A 19,262-nucleotide genomic window follows, 5' to 3' on the forward strand; every position below is an offset into this window, starting at 1 on the left:
CAGCATTCATTGCAAGGTTTAGAGAATTAGCATCAGTTGATATTAGCAAGCTTTACTTTGCATTATGTTTCTGTTTTTGTGTTTCAAAGCATTACTCATTTTGATCAGAAAGCGAGAATAGATCCTTCTCACAATGTGTCATTGGTTAGTATTTGTGAGGATGAAGGGAAAATGCTTTCAATTTGAAATCTTCCGCTCCACTTAGACGCTACCCCCTCGTTTGTTACGGGGCCACTCGCGTGACTTATAGTGCTACAAAACATTAAATGCAAAGGGCATTTATTGACAATAAAATAAATATATAATATGGCCACACTTATCCTTTAAGTCATTATAGATGCAGCAGGGGGCATGCATTATTATTCTGATACAAAGTTCTCTATAAAGTTAGTTTCTCTGACCTATAGAGATTCATGGGCTGTTTATTGAGCCTGTTTTGCAAGTTTAATAGGAGCTAATATTTGGAATGCAAAATCCCCTTTAATCGACAAGATTTACAGTCCCTCCTATCTTAAAGATAGAAGGGACAAAAAAGATCAATTTATTGACCAGCCTCCATGACCATCAATACCACCCCTCCATCCTCAGCTCCCTTTAGCCCATAGGTGACCATTGATCAAGGCGAGATGAAGGGTGACTGGATGGATTAGGGAGATTTCACAGATTGGTGCATTGCCAATTGAGCGTAGCTCTTAAAGATGTTGCGCATAGAAAGAGGCCTCCTTCATATGGGTCACGGAGGTTATGGTTCACTAGCTCCACCATCGTAATAACAGAAGATCTTTTAACTAAAGCCTTGAACTTGAGTGTTCGTGGAGAGTCGGTCCATGTACAGCTGAAGTTCAGACCTAACGGTGTGGATTGGTAAAACGTCTTTGTTAATATTAGTGTATTATCTACAGACGATGTGTTTTCTCTCTCTCTTAGCTAAAGGTCATCATCTGGTTGTGAGACATGGCTGTGGATCAGTTAGAAAAGAAATACCATACTTTGACAGTTCTCATGATTTATGAAATGTGCTTGAAGAGATTCTGAGGTAGTGTAATATTTCTTTGAAGAACCATTTGATTAAATTATTCATTCTGTTTAGTCTGATGTTGCTGAAACACTTAAAGCATCTTTTTCTTATATCGCTGAGGCATGTTGACCCCTTTAAGCCCTATTCCATTAACAATTATGGATCATTTAACACATGAATGTGGTTACATTTGAGAGTGTTCGACAGGAGTAACCCTTTCACCTGTCTCAGCTACAGTAAAATGTGTACTGCTTCGCCATCATTTTTGTGTTAAGAGCCCTGGGAGAGCACTGAGGAGATCGACGAGTCTCTTTCTACTGTCAGCAAACTGTAACTCTCCATCACGGTGGAGCTGAGTATCAGCCACAGGGGAGCGTACTCGTCAATGAAGCTTTGAGTCGCACGTTAAAGATCTGTGTGGTTGCAGTTGGATCTTCTAGTCTTTGATAGCTCAAAAATCAGAGCGTGTGGACATATTTCAGTACTGGCTTTGGATTTGAATTTGCACTATTTGGTGCCTCACTAAGTGGAAAAACCTGGGATAGCAATCCTAAATTATTTTGTGGGGGATGATTGCCTTTGCTAAGCGTTCATTAAAGGATTAAAGGAAGCAGTCCATGGGAGAGGTGTTTCCATTGCGCCACATAATGAGTGACTTGACTGTATTGTGTCGAGTGAATGAAACCCAAACCTTTGGTCCTTGTTTAGTTTCTCCTCTCTAGCTGCAGTGACCGGATTTTCTTTATTATTTCCATTAAATACCTGGTTTGTATTTCATGCTTTTCTAGAGCTTTCAGAACCTTGTTTTGTCTGCATGTATATGTCACTGATCAATATAAAACTAGAATGGCCCTCAAAGTGTCCGTGTCCCGAGTTGTGAAGTCGTTCTTCCGACTATGACACGTTCGTAAGTTTTACATCGTAATGTGGAAACAACATGGACGCTACAACGTGTTGTCATTTTTCCAGTGCGTTTAAACAACACTTTGATATGTTTCCGAGTTGTTCTGACTCGAGGGGGTTTTCACAAAGATTTTGAGAACTATGTTTTCTGATTATTCCGATACCACATGAATGCAATGAATCGAATGATAAAGAAAGTGAAACATAGTTTATGTACGTGCGCCGTGATTCTGAGCCACTCCACAATGAAATGGGTTCTTCCTTGGCCCATGTTACACCCTTCAACCAAGTGTCATGAACATCAGCGACAGACAGACGAACAGAGATTTAGATACTACTAAGAAGTCAACAACAAACAAATCAATACAAAGAAATGCCCACAATGTTCTGCTATAATTCAGTAACATAGTTTACGTTGAACTCACTTGATTGGACATCAATTTCAATGGAATACATTTGTCTTTGTAAAGTGTGACAGATCGAGGTGCAGATCAGAGCAAAATCAGTCTATAATGAAGTTCCAGCAGCTTTCTGTAAAGTGTACAGGTTGCCTGCGTTCAAGCCTCTGAATCCGCCCACTCCACCCAGTTGACTGATTGAAGAAGGAAACGCAGTGTGACATGTTGACGTTCTGTCTGCTATCAGGCCAGTAAGGAGGCACAGGGCTGTAAAACGCTACAAAACAACTTCTGAAATGTCCAATATTTCACATGAGCACATCAGGCTCATTAGTGCTCTTTCTTCTGCTGACCCTCCAAATAACCACATTGATAGAACGTACGCCTCACAGACGCTGAGAGGTTGTGTAACAAAAATATGGAGTTCCTCAGGCATTATGTAAAGACGTGCAGATCACAAATCCACAGCAGTAGTTGTGGATCAACAGTGTGCTGATAGCAACAACAGCACTTCAACTATAAATGACCATAAAGGTAAGATAACAAAGTGCATTTACTCAAGTAGAAAGTCAAGGTACTTTACTCCAGTATTTACATTTTTAGCAATTTATACTTAAACTCCACTACATCTCAGAGGTAAATATTGTACTTTCTACTTCACTACATTTATGTGACATCTTTAGTTACTCTTCAGATTACAGTTGTTTTATCCTCTTCCTGTCCAGTGAAAACCATGTATCTCCAGATGTGTCTCGAGTGTTTGTGGTAAACTAAAGGATGAAGTGTGCAACGTCACAAAGCTGAAAACACAGAGCTTTTTAGAGATGCGTGGTTCTCACAGGAGAGACAAAGCTACAAACATATGATTTTATAGAATATGAAGCTTTGCTGTGGATTAAGCTACCCATCAGGATATTAAGGAGTTGAAATTAGCACGACCTTAACTTCTCATCAATTGCTATGAGCATTATTATTAAAGAACGTCATACTACAGAAATATATATTCAGTTAACGAGGCATTTGAGATGAAGATTCGGTGGTGAGGCCATAAAATGTTTTTAACCAGTAGATCCATGATGCCCGTCCTGAGGAGAAGATTATCTAAATGAACACCTCGCCTCTGGAGAGAAACCTTTGTTGCGTATAGATTAAATAGGATGTCTCTTCTTTAAGAAACGGGCATTTAGTGCAATCGGAAACCACTGATCTGATTATTTTAATTGGGTTATTTTAGCTCTAACGTCTCTTTTTTCACCAGTGCAGTATCGTACATTATACCCTCTTCCCCTATGAACTCATCAGTGTCTGTGCCACATCTTGGCAGCACTGTCTAAGCTCACTGTCTGACAGCTCTCTGCAAAACCCTGACGTGGACACATTCATCAGGGACGGGGAAATATCGTTTGACTAACAATAACAGTGTTTTTATTGATTTTCTGTCGCTGTGAGTTGCTGCTTATGAGAAACAGCCCCCAAAAGCCTGCACATGCACACAAACAGAAACGTACTGTACACACCCATTATAGAGTCTGTAGTTTCATTTTCTGCAGTGATCCAATATGGCAGAGATCGTTAAATGTTCTCTGGGTTTAATCCTAAGGAATATGAGGTGGAAGCTTCCACCTGTATGTGCTGAATTGGATGAATTAGAGGAAGTGAATTCTCTGCAGTTTCGGTGTCCTCCGGTGCATTTAACTAGAAGGTGATGATTAAGACGTTGTTGCAGTGCAACATTTGGGGAAAACTTTAGTATGTGGCGGTGAAAATCTGAAGTCATTTTGTGCTTTGGAGCAGTCTTTACTTTTGTTTAAAAAAAAATCAAACTTTGATTTGAATCCCATAAAGATAAGAATATATACAGGACACTGTTGATACTGTTCTTTCCTTCAATAAAGGCTTTTTAATAGAGATAAAAACAGAATAATTCAAACACCAAATGTATTATTTAAATTTTAAATATTTTTGGTCCCAAAAGAAGAAGAATTTAATAATTCAAACTTCCATTTAGTCGATGTCCCCACAGTGTTGCATGATGGGAGAATACCGTTATATATTTTTCCCACAATTATTAGAATGCTTTTTCCAGTCCATAATAAGATCTTGTGACCCTCGATCATTTATGAACCACAACAGTAGAATCAGGATCTAAATATTGAGTTTGTCTGTCTCTGCAGTCTACTCAGTGGTTACATCGAAGAGGTTTAAACTGTGATTTGTCAATACAATATATGTTGAGCTGATTACACCAGTGCTAACTCTGGACCAACCTTTTGACTTCTATTGTGAAGTTGAAGAGCTTTGCTAAAGCAACATGTTGCCTGTTAATTGCAGCTTGTTACAGGCATCATTGTGCTCCTGAAACAGGAAGCGGTTTAAATCTGCACACATTGTGAGGTTAAACTTCCAGTTTATTTTATCAATGACTGCTGATTTCTTCTGTTCTAACAACCTAAAAGCATGAAACAGCATTCAGAAATATAGAGTAGATTGTGTATGTGTGTGTGTCTGTGTGTCCAAGGTAATACTATACATTTGTTCTTACTGTGTTCCTCTTTGTGTCGTACACAGGCATCCTGAGGTCCAGCCCCAACACCGGCGTCCACTGGGGATCTTTTCCTTGGGATAGAGTTCAGTTTCCCTACAGATTACCATTCATCACGCTCACGTTTGCTCAAGGTAACTGATGTTGTTTTGTATACTCCACTCATCATCACTATCGATTATTTTTGCAGAGTCTGATTCACAGCTTCACATTAATGATGCCCGTCTGCAGCCTCCACATAGAGACACCTGTAAGAGAAACACAAAACATCCAGCTTGTCTGACTCCTCCGTGTCTCCTCATAGCCTCGCTCGTATTACACCCGATGGAAACACTCCACCGGTTGTCCACAAATGAACATCATAATGTCATTCCTTTATGGGACAGTGTGGCTGACAGAGGTGGTACGAGCCAAATTCTCCCAGTCAGAGATTTATTCATCATCACCATCATTTTCCAGGGCTGTCAGTGTGTGCGCCTCTGAAATAGCCCTGATGGCATGAGGAATCGGTCCGCTGTCAAGTCTTATGTCACTGTCATGCCCTCAGCTGGCGTCAACTACTCTCATTCATTGTACAAACATTTTGAAAATGTAGGAGCCTATTTGTCCTATCAGGCTGTCTGGAATTCAGACCGATGTGAAAGGAAAGAAAAAGGTTTTGGTAATAATTTTGTCCGAAATTTCCATCTGCATCGCTTTAAATTCGGGCCCTGCACCAGAGCTGTAATGGTGATACATGGTATCAATAATAATAATATCTATGACGCTAAAAAAGCTCAATGCTATCTTGAATTCTTTTGCACAGATTTCCCCCCCATGTTATGACAGTTTGAGTAAAGAGCGAAGCTGCCGCCCGTACCGTTGTATCTAACCTTTTATGTAAAGCACTGAGTGATTTCTGTGGAAACCAAATTGTGAATATCAGGCACACAACCCCACATTGAGTTGTTGCTTGCAGAGATGCGTTTTGCAGATTGGATTTCTCAGCAGTGTATGCACGCCCTGCTATTTTATTTTGCTGGATGTTTCAACTTTTATAAGCACTCGTTTCTCCTGACGCGCATTCAGCCACCCTCCCGTAACAGTGGATCACCCCAAGCAGAAGTTTCATTGCCTTGTAAATCGGGTCGTTCACATTTCAGGAAATCTCCATATTTGCACCCTAGTTGCTTTGCTTTCCCTGTAGCCTTTTGTATTATGACAGCTCCCACCAATAATGACATGGTCTTCTGATGCTGCGTCTGAAATCACAGCTTGTACGTCTGTTTCATCTCATTAGTTTCTTATATTGATTCATTTTTTCATCCCTTGTAAATTACAGTAATTTATCTGTACTGCTGGTTTTACACCTACTGTTTAACTAACCATATGTTGAACATTTATGCAAATTCAGTTTTTTCTTTAAGAATTACATTGCAAAGAGAGATGTCACCATTCTGTCCTCTACAAGTGTCCATGCAAGCTCTGGACTGTTTAAGACAAACAATTGACATGTCACTTTCCTCTGGTGTGAAAGAAAACATGTTATGGAAGCAAAATAGCCCAAACTCTCAAAATTGACCAGTGCATGAAAAAGTAAGTTTTGGCTGTAGTGTCGCCTTCCAGAGGAAACATCTTACTTCGCCTTTCAGATTTAATAAGACAGTTGTGTGATGAAATGAGAGTTAATTAAGTTAGACACTTAGAAATGCCTCTCATTTGAACAGAGAATGGAGATGTTGTTGTTGAGCTATATAAAAGATGAATATTTATGTTTTTGTTAACATTCTTCTATTGCAGAGTCCCGACCTGATATGCAGTTAAAACTCTGAGTGCGTGCTCTCATACTTTACATATGCCTCCACAACACGACCTTACTAATGCGTACATATTTGCTAGAAGTTGAAGTGGCTGAATCCAAACGGTCTCTGTAAACACTTAAAAGCTGCCTGAAGATTGAATACAAGTTTAACACAGCATCTCCACCACCTGCTGCTGTGAGATTCCTTTGATCCTTTCGTTAAAGATTATCAAAAGTGCTTGTAGTGCTTGAAGCATCAATGTGTAAGTAACACTTTGCTGTTGTAGCTGCTCGAGGTGGAGTTAGTTGGCCTCCCACAAATATTTGAATGACACTCTGAGGTGGAACGACTCAGACATCTGAAATGTGACGGATATGGTGTAAAAAGCCCAAAACCTAGGGAACCTCTGGTTTGATCATTAACATTGCATTGACTTAACATGTGTTTTTTAATGTATAAGAAGTCGTAACGAATAACTCTGTCAGCTAAACGTAGTGGAGTAAAAAGTACAATGTTTCCCTTTTTTAGATATAGTGGAGTAGAAAGTAGCAGAAAATGGAAATACTAAAGTAAAGCAAAGTACCTCACAGCTCTAATTAAGGACAGTCATTTACTTCCACTATACTTTCCAGCACTGCCCATGAGTCAGCTGCAGTTATTTCAAGATGGCAGCACCAACACACTGTTTAGTCGGTGAAGTAAAAATGTATATCTGGTAATTGCACATAAATGGCTGTTTTCCCTCAAGCCTAGATGCCAGAGTAACGTTTTGTTGCCACTCTTCACAGCTGATTAGTGTTTTTTATTTATTAAGCGGATTTGTATTTTCTTGCATCTCTCTTTTCTGATTCATGCACACAACACTGCGTCCTTTTTTAAAGGTGAAATTTCACTGTCGCTCTGCTTCCCCAAGGACGGAGGGAGGAGGACAATGGGGGCCGGTGGGGTTTCCCCCCAAGCCCTGCTGTGGCTCAACCTGTTCGGCTTGATCGCTCTGGCTTCGCCCCTCAACCCGGATGACCCCAACGTGTGCAGCCACTGGGAGAGGTCAGTTCCCCCAATTCAGTCTCCTCTCCGACATTCATAAGCGGCGCTCAAAATGCTGCAGTGAACTAATGGACTCCCTGCCACAAATCACGACTGAGAGTTAGCCAATAATCAAAAGCAAAAGGGAAAAGGTTTACTCCTGAGGACATACTGAGGCAGTAAATCCCGAGCGATGGTAATGTGACTGCTTGAGTGTTCCCACCACTCAGTGCTACGCTGAGTAAAAGCACAATGTCATTTCTGATGAGAGCAACACAGAGTGCATGTGCCGTGATCGATAATCTCTCAGTGTAATCAGTGGGAATTGTGGAAATGGATATTACCTCTCTTACAGTTTTCACTTCTTGCTAAAGGTTAGACTCAGTTCAGTAACCTTTATTCAACACAAGAGAAAAAACAGCGAGAACAAACTGTCAGGTGGGGATTGTTACAGGAAAGCAAAATGAGCACAGAACAGAAAATTATAGAAATCATCAAGTTCTGTCAGGATTCTTGAAAATCCTGAAGGTTTGTGTTTTGTGCTCTTAAAGAATCGATTGAGATTTAAAAATTGCACCACAAGGACACATCCTCGCTCTCTATCCTGAGATCAATAAATCACTTCCTGAAGATCCGTTGTTAAAGGAACATTATTGAGGGGAGAAAAATGAGGAAGAAGCTTTTAGAAATGTTGTGTCCTACTCCTCTACAATGGCATTTTGAGTTTTCAGATGTCACCAAAGCCTTGAGGGTAACTAGGGAAAGAAATCCTTAAATTTGATGTGCAGCCGGCTGCTTGTTAATTTATTAATGACAAACATTTATTCAAGATTATGAATTGCATTGTGCATGTGTTCTTATCGACAGTTTCTAGGCACCCTGTTAATCTGTGGTTTTATTTCCTATCCCTCCAGCTATGCAGTGACTGTGCAGGAGTCGTACGCTCATCCATTTGACCAGGTCTACTACACGCGCTGCACAGACATCCTCAACTGGTTCAAATGCACCAGACACAGGTTTGGACTCAGACACATGGAAACTGCAGTGGGATACTAGTACAGCAAATAGTGATTATTTTCACTATCATTGCATTGTTTTATTAACCAATTAATGCAATAAACCCAGAAAATTGCCAAAGCCCAAGGTGACACCTTTGAATTGCTCGTTCAAATGTACTCAATTTACTGTCATATACAACGTAGCACTCACTCCTCACACTCAGCGTTTAGCCTTTTTACTCAATAAATAGCTTAAATAGAAAAATAAATGTTCAAATTGTTGTTGATTTAACTTTGTGTCAATCGACTGATAATAACAACCAGAACAAGCCTTCTCCAGATTACAGTTTGACGACCTTCAGGCCTTAAAGACAAAATGTGTTTATGCATTTCATTAGAGTGCAGCTCTCTTCACAACAACACAAGCTGTTTTTTGGAAATAGGCGTTTATTGCTTGCGCACAACTTAATTCTGCTTCCACGTCTTAGTCACGCCGTGAGAACTATGAATAAACTCTGTACAAATACATCATAAACTATACAGTACGTATCAGAAAACACACGATGCCGCTTGGCGTGAACATGAAACAAGGCGTTCCACAGGTAAAACTAAATATACCTCGTTGGCCGCTTGTCATAAATACATTTGTGAAGTCCTTATAAAGTGCCTTTGACTGTCTGCTTTGGCTTCAGTCGTCCATAATCATAACTGAGTGCATTACAGCGGAGCTGGGTGAGGCATCCACTCCTCGCTGGCATTGGATTGTATACAGTCTCTCAACACTTTGTCGTAGTGGAACTACACACAGAAGATTAGTTCTGGGCAATGTGACTAATGCACTTGTGGCTACGACCCTTTTACCCGTTACACAGCAGTGTGTTGTATCGAACACGTCTCTTTAATGGCATCAGACTACATATACTGATGAATCATGAATTAACTGTCAATTATGCTTCATGAACACAGAGCAGTTATGCAACAGCACTTACACAGAGCTTTGACCTTCCTATCCATACTGCTGATATAGGGCTGTCCCGATAGCAGACTTTCACTACGCGGTTATCAGGACCAAAATAATTCTACATAACAATTATCTATAGAAGATTTAGAAGAAAATAAATTGTTCAAATTCATCTTTAACTTTGTTTTTTGTGCATTTTGTCTTTTTTTTTGCCAAATGAATGACACTAGTAGGAGTGTAGGAAGGTTCAGAGTCTGTTTCCACAACACAAAGAACAATTACACTAATGGATTGTGAAAAGGCAACCAGATCAACTGATAAACAACAAATCCAAAAAGCACTTGATCATTTACAAGATATTGTCATGTTTTATTAAATCATGGTTATCGTCATCAGCAGAATATCACGACACCCCTATTTGATGTAAATCTAATAGATACAGCGCAGCATTATGAACGTGGTTAGATAAACGAATCATTGAAAAACTAGAACTTGAAATTGTATTCTGATACAGACAAAGCGTCATACAGTCCACTAAACTCTCTGCACTGGATTATGGAGATATCCTCAACGCTCATCCTGCTGCCACTCTCCTTAAACCACTAGACACCAGGGCCATTAGCTTCATTACTCACCGCTATCTCATCTGTCAGTTATAAGAAAAGGTCAAAGGTCATCCCTGACATCCAGAAGACGTCAGCATACCTGTGTTTTAATTTATAAGACCGTGATATTAAACCTCCTTAGTTGAGTTCAGATGAACGATGACATTAGATCAGAGTAAGATAGCTTTAACATTTGGGGACAGACATTACAATTCTTTGGTTCATTTAACCTGTGTGGGAACATGAGCTGCTACTCTGAGAGACAATAAGAGAAAGAGTTATTGTTATAAAACAATAACTCTGTTTGACCATTTCCTTTCCTTCTTTACCTCAAAGACATTATTCAGTCAGTTCCCATCTAATATGCAGTACGTCAAACACGGTACATCTCATACTGCATGCACTCCTGATGCTGAAGCTCCGAGCCAGTCAGTCACTAGTGTCCACTACCAACACCGTCTGATGTGGTCATTTTGATGAGCGACCGTCAGCGTATCGACTTTAATGACCACATTAAGCTTTATAGCCGCCAGTTTAGCTCCTCCAGCTAAGAGCTGAGTCATTGATCTTAAGTTGAAATATCAGACAAGATCGACGCCCTTGAATGAGTGGGAGAAATCCCTTAAATGTTTAAGTGTCGCTCGTCTTTCAGAAGGGAAGGGAAGTGAACACGTTTTTAGTATGTTTTTATAGTGCAGCTGCATAATTGTTGGTTTAAACTTTTAAATAAATTTACTATTTAAATGTTAAGAAGGTCTGAAGACAAAACTCACATACTGTCTGCCTGTCTGTCTGTCTGTCTGTCTGTCTGCCTGCCTGCCTGCCTGTGTGTGTGTGTGTGTGTGTGTGTGTACAGGATCAGCTACAAGACGGCCTACAGAAGAGGTGTGAGGACGATGTACAGGCGACGCTCCCAGTGCTGCCCGGGCTTCTTTGAAAGTGGAAACCTGTGTGTTCGTAAGTTCTGTTGATTCCTTTTGAGCTGAAGAGTCAGAGCTGCTTGTTCTCTTAAGAATTACAGACTCGGTGTGATGAATCAAATCTCTTTACTTCATGCAGCATGGAGATGAGAGTGTCTTTTTATATCATCAGTTAAACAATGCTGACCTCATGACGAGGGAGACTCAGTCCTTCCTCAGTACAACAGTCTTTTACTGTGCGCTGACTTCCTCACAACGTAAACACTGAATCACAGAGGCATCAACAACATCAATACATTGAATATTAAATATAACATTTAAAATGTTCTACATGGGACATTTGTTTTCAACAAGCTCTTTAGCTGAACTGTTCAACGTGCTGAAGCTTCACAACCATTATTGTTGCTGAATTTATTGTTTTTTTTAGTCACGGTCATTCAAGTCCAATAGTTCCTTTTATTTTAGCGTTGGTTTGATAAATATGTTTATGCTCTTCAGCAGCTTATCTCTTGGGTGCTGGGCAGCTGGTGTATGGTGGGTTTATCAGGAAGTGGTTGATGAGAGTGGAGGTTTGGTCTTGTAAACCAAAACAATGAGCTGAGTGTGTGTCGAGCTGAGAGGAGCTGCAGTCGGAGATAATTCTCTGTCAGCACGAGCTCCTCCTTTCACATCACATACAGTCGTTGGATCCATTGCTTCTGTAAAACTACTAATGAGTGCAAACACCTGTCAGAGGTGTCCAGTCCTACGCGGTGTTACAAGACGCCCCCCTGCCAGTCCAACATGAGTGAAAGCTCTCAGTAGACATCACGGTATAATAAATTGTAAACCCAAAGAACAATTGCTCTTCTTATAGGCGTCTGCCCAGAAAAAAAACATTACTCCAGATTTAATGAGCAGCATATAACATGTATCTTATGAGCACTTTGTTTTATGTGGTCGTCTTGTTAGGTCCTCTGCTGCTGGAGGGCCCAGAGCTCGTAGTAATGTGTAACCGACGGCAACAAAGATGTGAGCTGTAAGCGTCTGATATAAACGTCTCGGTTCACATTATGACTGAGCACATTCTTTCATGGCAGGTTGACACATTGCTCTCTTCTTAAGGGCGTTGTAATGCTGCAAATGCACGTTGTGTTTGATCAGATGGCGATGCAAACACATCCAAAATGGTTGTTTCCTGCGAGACAGAACTATCTCCAGAATACACAACGTCCTAGAAAACAAACCAAATCATTTTCCTGTCATCTGCATTGTTATTTTCAAACTTTTCCCACTTGATACACACAAAGTTTTCAGGCTTGTTAAAATGACTGTGTATCTTGTGGAACAGCGATTCAATCTCAATCGTTATCTTTACACTTGCGCCAGGCAGTTATCTATATCTGCTTTTAGAGCTGTCAAAGTTACATCAATCCGGCTCTGTTACAAAGTGGATCCATTTCTGCTTAAAGTTTTACCACAGACCGCTTTGAAATCAACGTAGACAGAAGGAAAAAGGACAGAACAAGGGAAACAAAAGCTGCAAGCGCAAAACATCTGCTAATATGCAGTTAGACGTTGTCAGATCTCTCTTAAAACCGAAAGAAATCTAAGCTTTATTCTGAAAATAATGTTCCAACACAAGTGTCGTCTTGGGTCAGTGAGGGATTCATCGGGCAAATGAGGCGATGGCTCATTTGCCCCTGTTGCCTTTTTTATTTTATTTTAAGTACAAGAGAGCGTTTGTCTTTGGGATATTTGTCACATCTACTCATGAACAGATGAACTTTATTCCTGGTGCGTGGGATGGATCTGTTGTTGAAGATAAAGTGAGATAAAACACCAACATTTCTCTGCACGGTCACTTTTAGTTTGATGCTCCTTTTAAGTTTTTCCAGCTAAAGAAAAACACAACTCTTACTTCAAACAGGACATCAGACAATTAGACGGAGCAGATGAGACAACAGATGTTCAGTCAAAGCTGATGCGACACATACAGAGAATAATTTATTTAACTGTAAACCCAGCCTTCAGCTGCTGTTCTTAATTGTTAAAGAAACACACACAGACCCTGCTTCTAGTTCTCTCACATATCTGTACATCATCTCATGCAGCTCAGACTTTTCAAACAGTTGTTATTATTATTATTATTATTATTATTATTATTATTATTATTATTATTATAGGAGAATAGGTGTAAGAATATTTCCTTACTAAAGAAGCTAAGGGAGCTTATGGACCTCAGCTGAAACATTGATTACAGAGAGCTTCACATAAACCAAATATAAAGAGATAATAAATGCCACAACTTTAACAAATATTCTGGATTATTTTGAAATGAATACTTGTGACTTTTCTTTCTATAGGGCTAGTAAAATAAACATACTTATTTCATTTTCATGGTGTTTTTATTATACCAATAATAACTAACAACTACAGATGATAACAAAGTAGAGAACCAAGATTTAGATGTTGAGAGAAGTTCCTCTGGAGCCCCGTCCCAGGCTCGGACTCTACTGAGAGCACTTCTCTACATTGATTTGAGTTTATCGAGTTTTGCCACTGAACCTTTTTTTAATTACATTTTGTTACTGAGATAAAATCTCTTATACAATAACGATCCGTCCAATAAGGCGGTAAAATCATTCTTTGTGCACGTGTCGATCACATGCATGCAATTAAAAACAAAACAATTGATACAAAAGGTACAAAGTAAAAACTAATGTTCACACATCTACAACAAAAAGGTTATGTGCAAGTTGTTTGATACTATATGAAAAGTTCCAAAGTCACATTGTGCCAAACATATAAGAGGTTATTAACAAAGCTCTAGTAACCTCTCTAGCTCTGCTCCCAGGGGACTTAAGATGGCCGTGTTTCAGACGATCGAGTCACAACAGCAGTGAGTGAATCTACTTTAGGGGAGGGAAACACTGGCATTGGCCATATTCACAGGGGTCCCTTGACCTCTCACCTCAAGATATCTCAATGAAAATGGATTTCATGGCAAGAACCATGCAGCGTTCTGCATGGTTCTTGCCAAACACTGCATGGGATTAGGATAAAGTCAGCGTGTCTGTAAAGGGGTGTCCATGAAATCCATTTCCATTCAGATATCTTGAGGTGTATAAATGTGTTATTTTCACACATTCAAAAAATGGTCTCTGAATGCAGGGGTCCCCAAACAGTCTTAGAATTTCATAAATTGGATATGAGTGTAAAGCTGAGACTCCTGTGGATTCAATGAGCCTAATTCTATTCAAGTGTGATGATGTTAGTCCCCATAGTAGTCATTTCATTGTAGTGAGATCATTTTGTGAAACTTTACAACTATAGACCGAGGGCATTCAGAGGATGTCTGGCTTTCCTATGTATATTTACAATAATACAACAATACAATTAAAAAAAAAAAAACATTTCTATCAATTCTCAGTGGTCAAAAATGGTTTGAGCACCACAAGCCGAGTTCATCTAGTTCCATTGTACCACTTCTCTACAGCCGATGTATCCAACAATCACACCAAAACAATCTAGATGTATAAATACTACAGGTAAGAAGAAAAACCTTTTAATTTTTATTTGGGGTGCACACTAATCTTGCCTCAATCTAGCTCTCTAAAAAACGCTGACAAAGTGTGATTTACTATTTTATTGGGCTTTATATTATTAAAGGATGAAGTTGCCAAGGAGGAATAAAAACAAAGGTGCTCCCAGGTCCACAATCGTGCAGCATATGTTTAAAAAATACTTTATTTTAATTTAAATGTTAAATGTTTAAAAGTGCAAAAAGGGTTAGGGCTATGGTGAACTTGTTGATCGATCCCCAGACTGCACAGGACACATTAGTGGTAGTGCTGTCCTTTTCATTTGAATCTGTGCACATTTGCTGTTTATTGTGTAATGGGATTACTTTTCACAGAAATGTTGAGACGCATCCATAAAGTGACTATCAGCTGGTTTTCACATGACAACGGAGAAGTAGTGTTGGTAGGTCAAACGAAGCTGCAGAACATGTTTTGTTATCCTCTTTAGAGGAAAATACACAAAGTATACATGCAAAGCTTGAATTTAGAAGTCAAACATCAGCCTTGAAACCTTTTAGAAACAACGTCTGTGAGAGAGAGAATATCTCCATGTCTTAATCTCATACTGGTATACTTTCCTCGATCCAGCAAGAGAAATCAATTATCCACCCTAGATGGTAAATTATATAGGGCAGTGTTCTTATTGAGGAGAGGAAGTGAATGGGTTGGCCTGAGGGGTGGGGAGGGTAAAGAGGAGCATATTGTGCGTCTTTATTCAACGTCTGCTTGTAAACAACTTTATTAGATTCGCCCGGGGGACCTAGACAAATAACCCTCGACTCTATTGTGTGATGCTTGCACCACCGCACACACACACACGCACACACAGCCTCACCCTTCCATTGGTTGACTAGTTTGAGTGCCGGAAGCTAATTCCTCAACGTTAACTACAGGAATACGCCTGCCTGGTTAGCTAACGTTAACGGCCTGTGACAGGTCTTTTGTTGTGTGATATCCACAGCATGAGCTAATTGAAAGGTTTGCCTCCCCGACAGAAAAAGAAGGGGGGGGGGGGGGCTGCTAATTTGATTAGAGGGCTTTCCTCCTTCTGTGTTTCCTGGCTGTTGTGTGAGCGCTCTGTTTTTCATTTCCTGTTTGTCTCGATATCTATAAACATGTAATTATGTGCAGGGTGTCGTACATATTTACTTGCTTCTAGAATTTCTACACATCTTTTGTGGATGTTCTCTGTCTTCCAGGCGTAGGAAACCTTTTGTTATTTTTCATCTCTGCCTTAGGCCTTTTTATCTCTTGTCAGTATGATTCCTCCCTCAGTTGTCCTCTTTTTCATTCTCAGTCCAACTCATTCTGTCCTCTTTCTTCATTTTATTTTTCTCCCCCCTGGATCCTGAATGCTGTTTGCGTCGCCTCTCTGGCACTTGAACCTGAGCAGCTTGGCCGTCTGTCACTTCCTCACCCATCAACCTGCTATAACCTTTACCCCCCCCCCCCCCATCTCCGTCACCCATCGAAACCTCTGCCACTCGTCACATCCCCACAGCAAATCACATACAAATAACGGTTATTGTAACAAAAAGATCCATTCTGTAATCACATGATTCCCATTAATGCTGTTCACCATCGTGTTCAGATTTACACCACAAGTCATTTATATCCCTCATATCGTACAGGTGTCGGTTCAGCTGTCATCATATATTATTTGAGGATAAATGAATCAAATGATAAAGAATGAACTGTATTTGAACTCAACCTCCAAAAAGGATTTAAAAAGTAAGTCCAAATAAAAGAGTAACTGTCAGTGGTCAGAATTGCATTAGCAAATTATGCATGAAAACCTGCAGGTTTTATATGAAACTGGAGGAAGAAAGACACAATAGTTGGTTTGAAGTGAAACATTGGAAAGCTTGAATAATTTAAGAAGCTCTCGACCATTTTGCTTGCACTTTTGAGACAATCCCTCACTTAGTCACTTTGTCAAATCACACAAAGGTGTCAGTCAGGTTTCAATAGTCTTATTGTTGAGACAAAATCGGACGTTTTTGACACGGAGAAGAAGTGTTGAGTGTCGGGGGGGAAAGACCGTATTTTCTTTTCATATCCTAATAATGTATTTGGTTACATCTCTAATAAAAAGATACATTTTCTATTTGTAATTATTTATTCAGAAAATGAGTCTCTTAGTAAAAGTATTTTGATTTGGTGAATGGAACATCACGTCTGGAGTACAAGAGGAGAAATATTAATATTAATTGATATCTGTTCAGAACAAGAAAAATTACATTTTCAATCCATCGCCCCAGGATGTCGTGATCAGCCCGTTGACAGTTTTACACAGAGAGAAAGATGTCAGGTGTGCACTTAGTGGCTCCCACTGCTGTTCCTCCGCTCTCACTCTCCCTGCTGCAGCAGATCAAGAGATTCAAGGGAACTGAAGCCTGCTTCAGCATGCCGAGACAATAGCTGGAATTAGGTGGAGATTATTTAATTTGATATCTATTAATCTTTTGTACCCGTTGCTGATGTAATCCTCCTTATAGCTGCGTCTGCTGCAATGCACAGGATGAAAGGATTAGGCCCTCGTTTAATGATTTATCAACTCTCCTTCAGGATTACACGAGCATGTGTCTTTGGCTCTCTTATTAAAATCGGGTTCTGTTTTTGCAGGCATTTGCATTTTCTCTCTCTTTCCGAAGATATGCTGGATAGCACAAAGACGTGCACTCATAGAAACTATTAATCCTGATGGCTTTTAGCTCATTATCAAGTTCAGGCTGTTTTGATTGCAGCGGTGACCCCGCCCCTTCTCATTTCATTGCTTTTTTGTTTACGATGGAACTGCACAATGACGAACGACCATCCTCGAGGACGGTCGTTCCCGACATGAAGGTCCCTGAGAGAGGCGGTCAGCAGAGACATCTGGAGGGTTCGAGATGATTAACCGGAAATGAAAGATGAAAAGTATAATTCTGCTACACAAAATATATTATCATAATTAGCATTATGGGTATCTTTGATTTGATTTTAATGTAAAGTATACCAGCTAGTTTGACGCTGACATTGCTGTGATTCCTGAATTCCAGCCGTTGAGAACACAATATAAATACAATAACACTTAAACACCCCATGTTCACTCTTGTCTGACAAAGGACCTCTTGCAGTAGTGAGAGTAATGACTGTCCCGACTAACTACAACATTGTTTTGGTTTTGTTATTTGTAAGTTGACAGTAGAGATGGACAGGAAGCACCAAGAGAGCTCAAGCTGCTGGACAGAAGCCTACACGTAGGCGGATCGTCCCCTGGCTCTAGTGTCATATTTAACAAACTATATGTGTGGTATCAATCTTCTCATCGTACTCTCTGCAACAAAGCTGATAACGCACTTCCTAAAATGTCTAATGATTCCTTTAACCATGGGGGAATTTCCAGGATTGTTTTTAATGTCGTGGCACGGGGGGGGGGGGGGGAACCAGGACCAGACATGGGAAATCAGAAAATTCTATCAGGAATAAATACAGCGTTTGGTTCAGAAAACATTGGGCACCATTTTCAGGCTGTTTCAGGCAGTGCCCTGTGCCCTAATACGGGTGGTGTTACATGAAAAGTGGTACCGGTCGGGATCTGGAGTTGCCCCTGGCACCCACCCGTGCCACCCCTTTAGACCCCTTCAGCAATCGTTTCCCTAATATTATTCTTGACAATTCCCTGTGTTAAATAAATGATTTTCAGTTTAGTGTTATCACCAGGACAGCCGTGTCGTGCAGCAGCACTTGTTTTATGTCCCAGGTTTTTATTTGTTTTTGTTTTATGTGAGCTCACCAAACCAAACTAACTGTTGAAATGGCAATAAAGCATCGAATCTGACCGGCTAACCATAACCTCAACCACAAAGGAGTGGGGCATGGGAGTCGTGTTTAGAGAGGTAATATTCGTTCACTGATGACACGAACAAACATCCATATTAGTTTTAATACTGAGCATGTTTCTAATTTGACAGCGCTGCGTCTAATCCTATAGTATCTTTTAATGAACATGTTTCTGTCCTCATGAAATCTAGTGCAAACAAATAATCCTCACTCTAAAACTGCCACTGGTGAAATACGCCACAGTGTCTATCTCTGAGCAAACGTAAAGCTTTCAGTATTACAGGCAGCGACTCAGTCTCACCTCTAGTATAAATCTTTACTTAGTGTGCAGTGTCAAGTACATGTGGCCGCGAGGATTCCTGTCTTAATGAATGAAAAAAGCTGTAAAATGTTAACACAGTGCCACTATAAATTTAAACAGGACGACCCCTCTGTGGCTAAAGTACTGTAAGAGCCATAAAACCTGGCTCTACTGAGTCCAGTCTAACTCCTGTAGCCACTGAACCCACTTTCCCTCCCTGCCCGCGTACTTCTTTGCTGCTTTCAAAACTCAGCACTTCACTTTTTGTGTACTGTGCTGATTTTAAATTGCGCCTCATAGCCTTAAAACACTGCAATCTTTTTTAAATAATGTGTGCTGCAGGATAAGTTGTGTGTGTGAGGTTGCATTGCATGTGTGCAAGTGAAATTCTTAATTTGTGCCTGTGCACATATTTATGCAA

The 19,262-nt window shown here is 40.1% G+C and overlaps 1 protein-coding gene across 4 annotated transcripts in view; it reads left to right on the top strand.

Annotated features, from left to right (window-relative positions):
* The window catches only part of LOC115006445 (multiple epidermal growth factor-like domains protein 11), a 125,202-nt gene that overhangs the window by 20,671 nt on the left and 85,269 nt on the right, over positions 1-19,262 (top strand). For all 4 annotated transcript variants that reach the window (XM_029428700.1, XM_029428702.1, XM_029428699.1 and 1 more), the window contains exons 2-5: positions 4,888-4,995; positions 7,556-7,689; positions 8,583-8,684; positions 11,089-11,189. In XM_029428700.1, the coding sequence (XP_029284560.1) occupies positions 7,574-7,689; positions 8,583-8,684; positions 11,089-11,189 (319 nt within the window). In that variant the 5' untranslated portion in view covers positions 4,888-4,995; positions 7,556-7,573. The remainder of the gene's footprint in view (positions 1-4,887; positions 4,996-7,555; positions 7,690-8,582; positions 8,685-11,088; positions 11,190-19,262) is intronic.

The sequence above is a fragment of the Cottoperca gobio genome, chromosome 3 (genome assembly GCF_900634415.1).
Source record: "Cottoperca gobio chromosome 3, fCotGob3.1, whole genome shotgun sequence".
Lineage (NCBI taxonomy): Eukaryota > Metazoa > Chordata > Actinopteri > Perciformes > Bovichtidae > Cottoperca > Cottoperca gobio.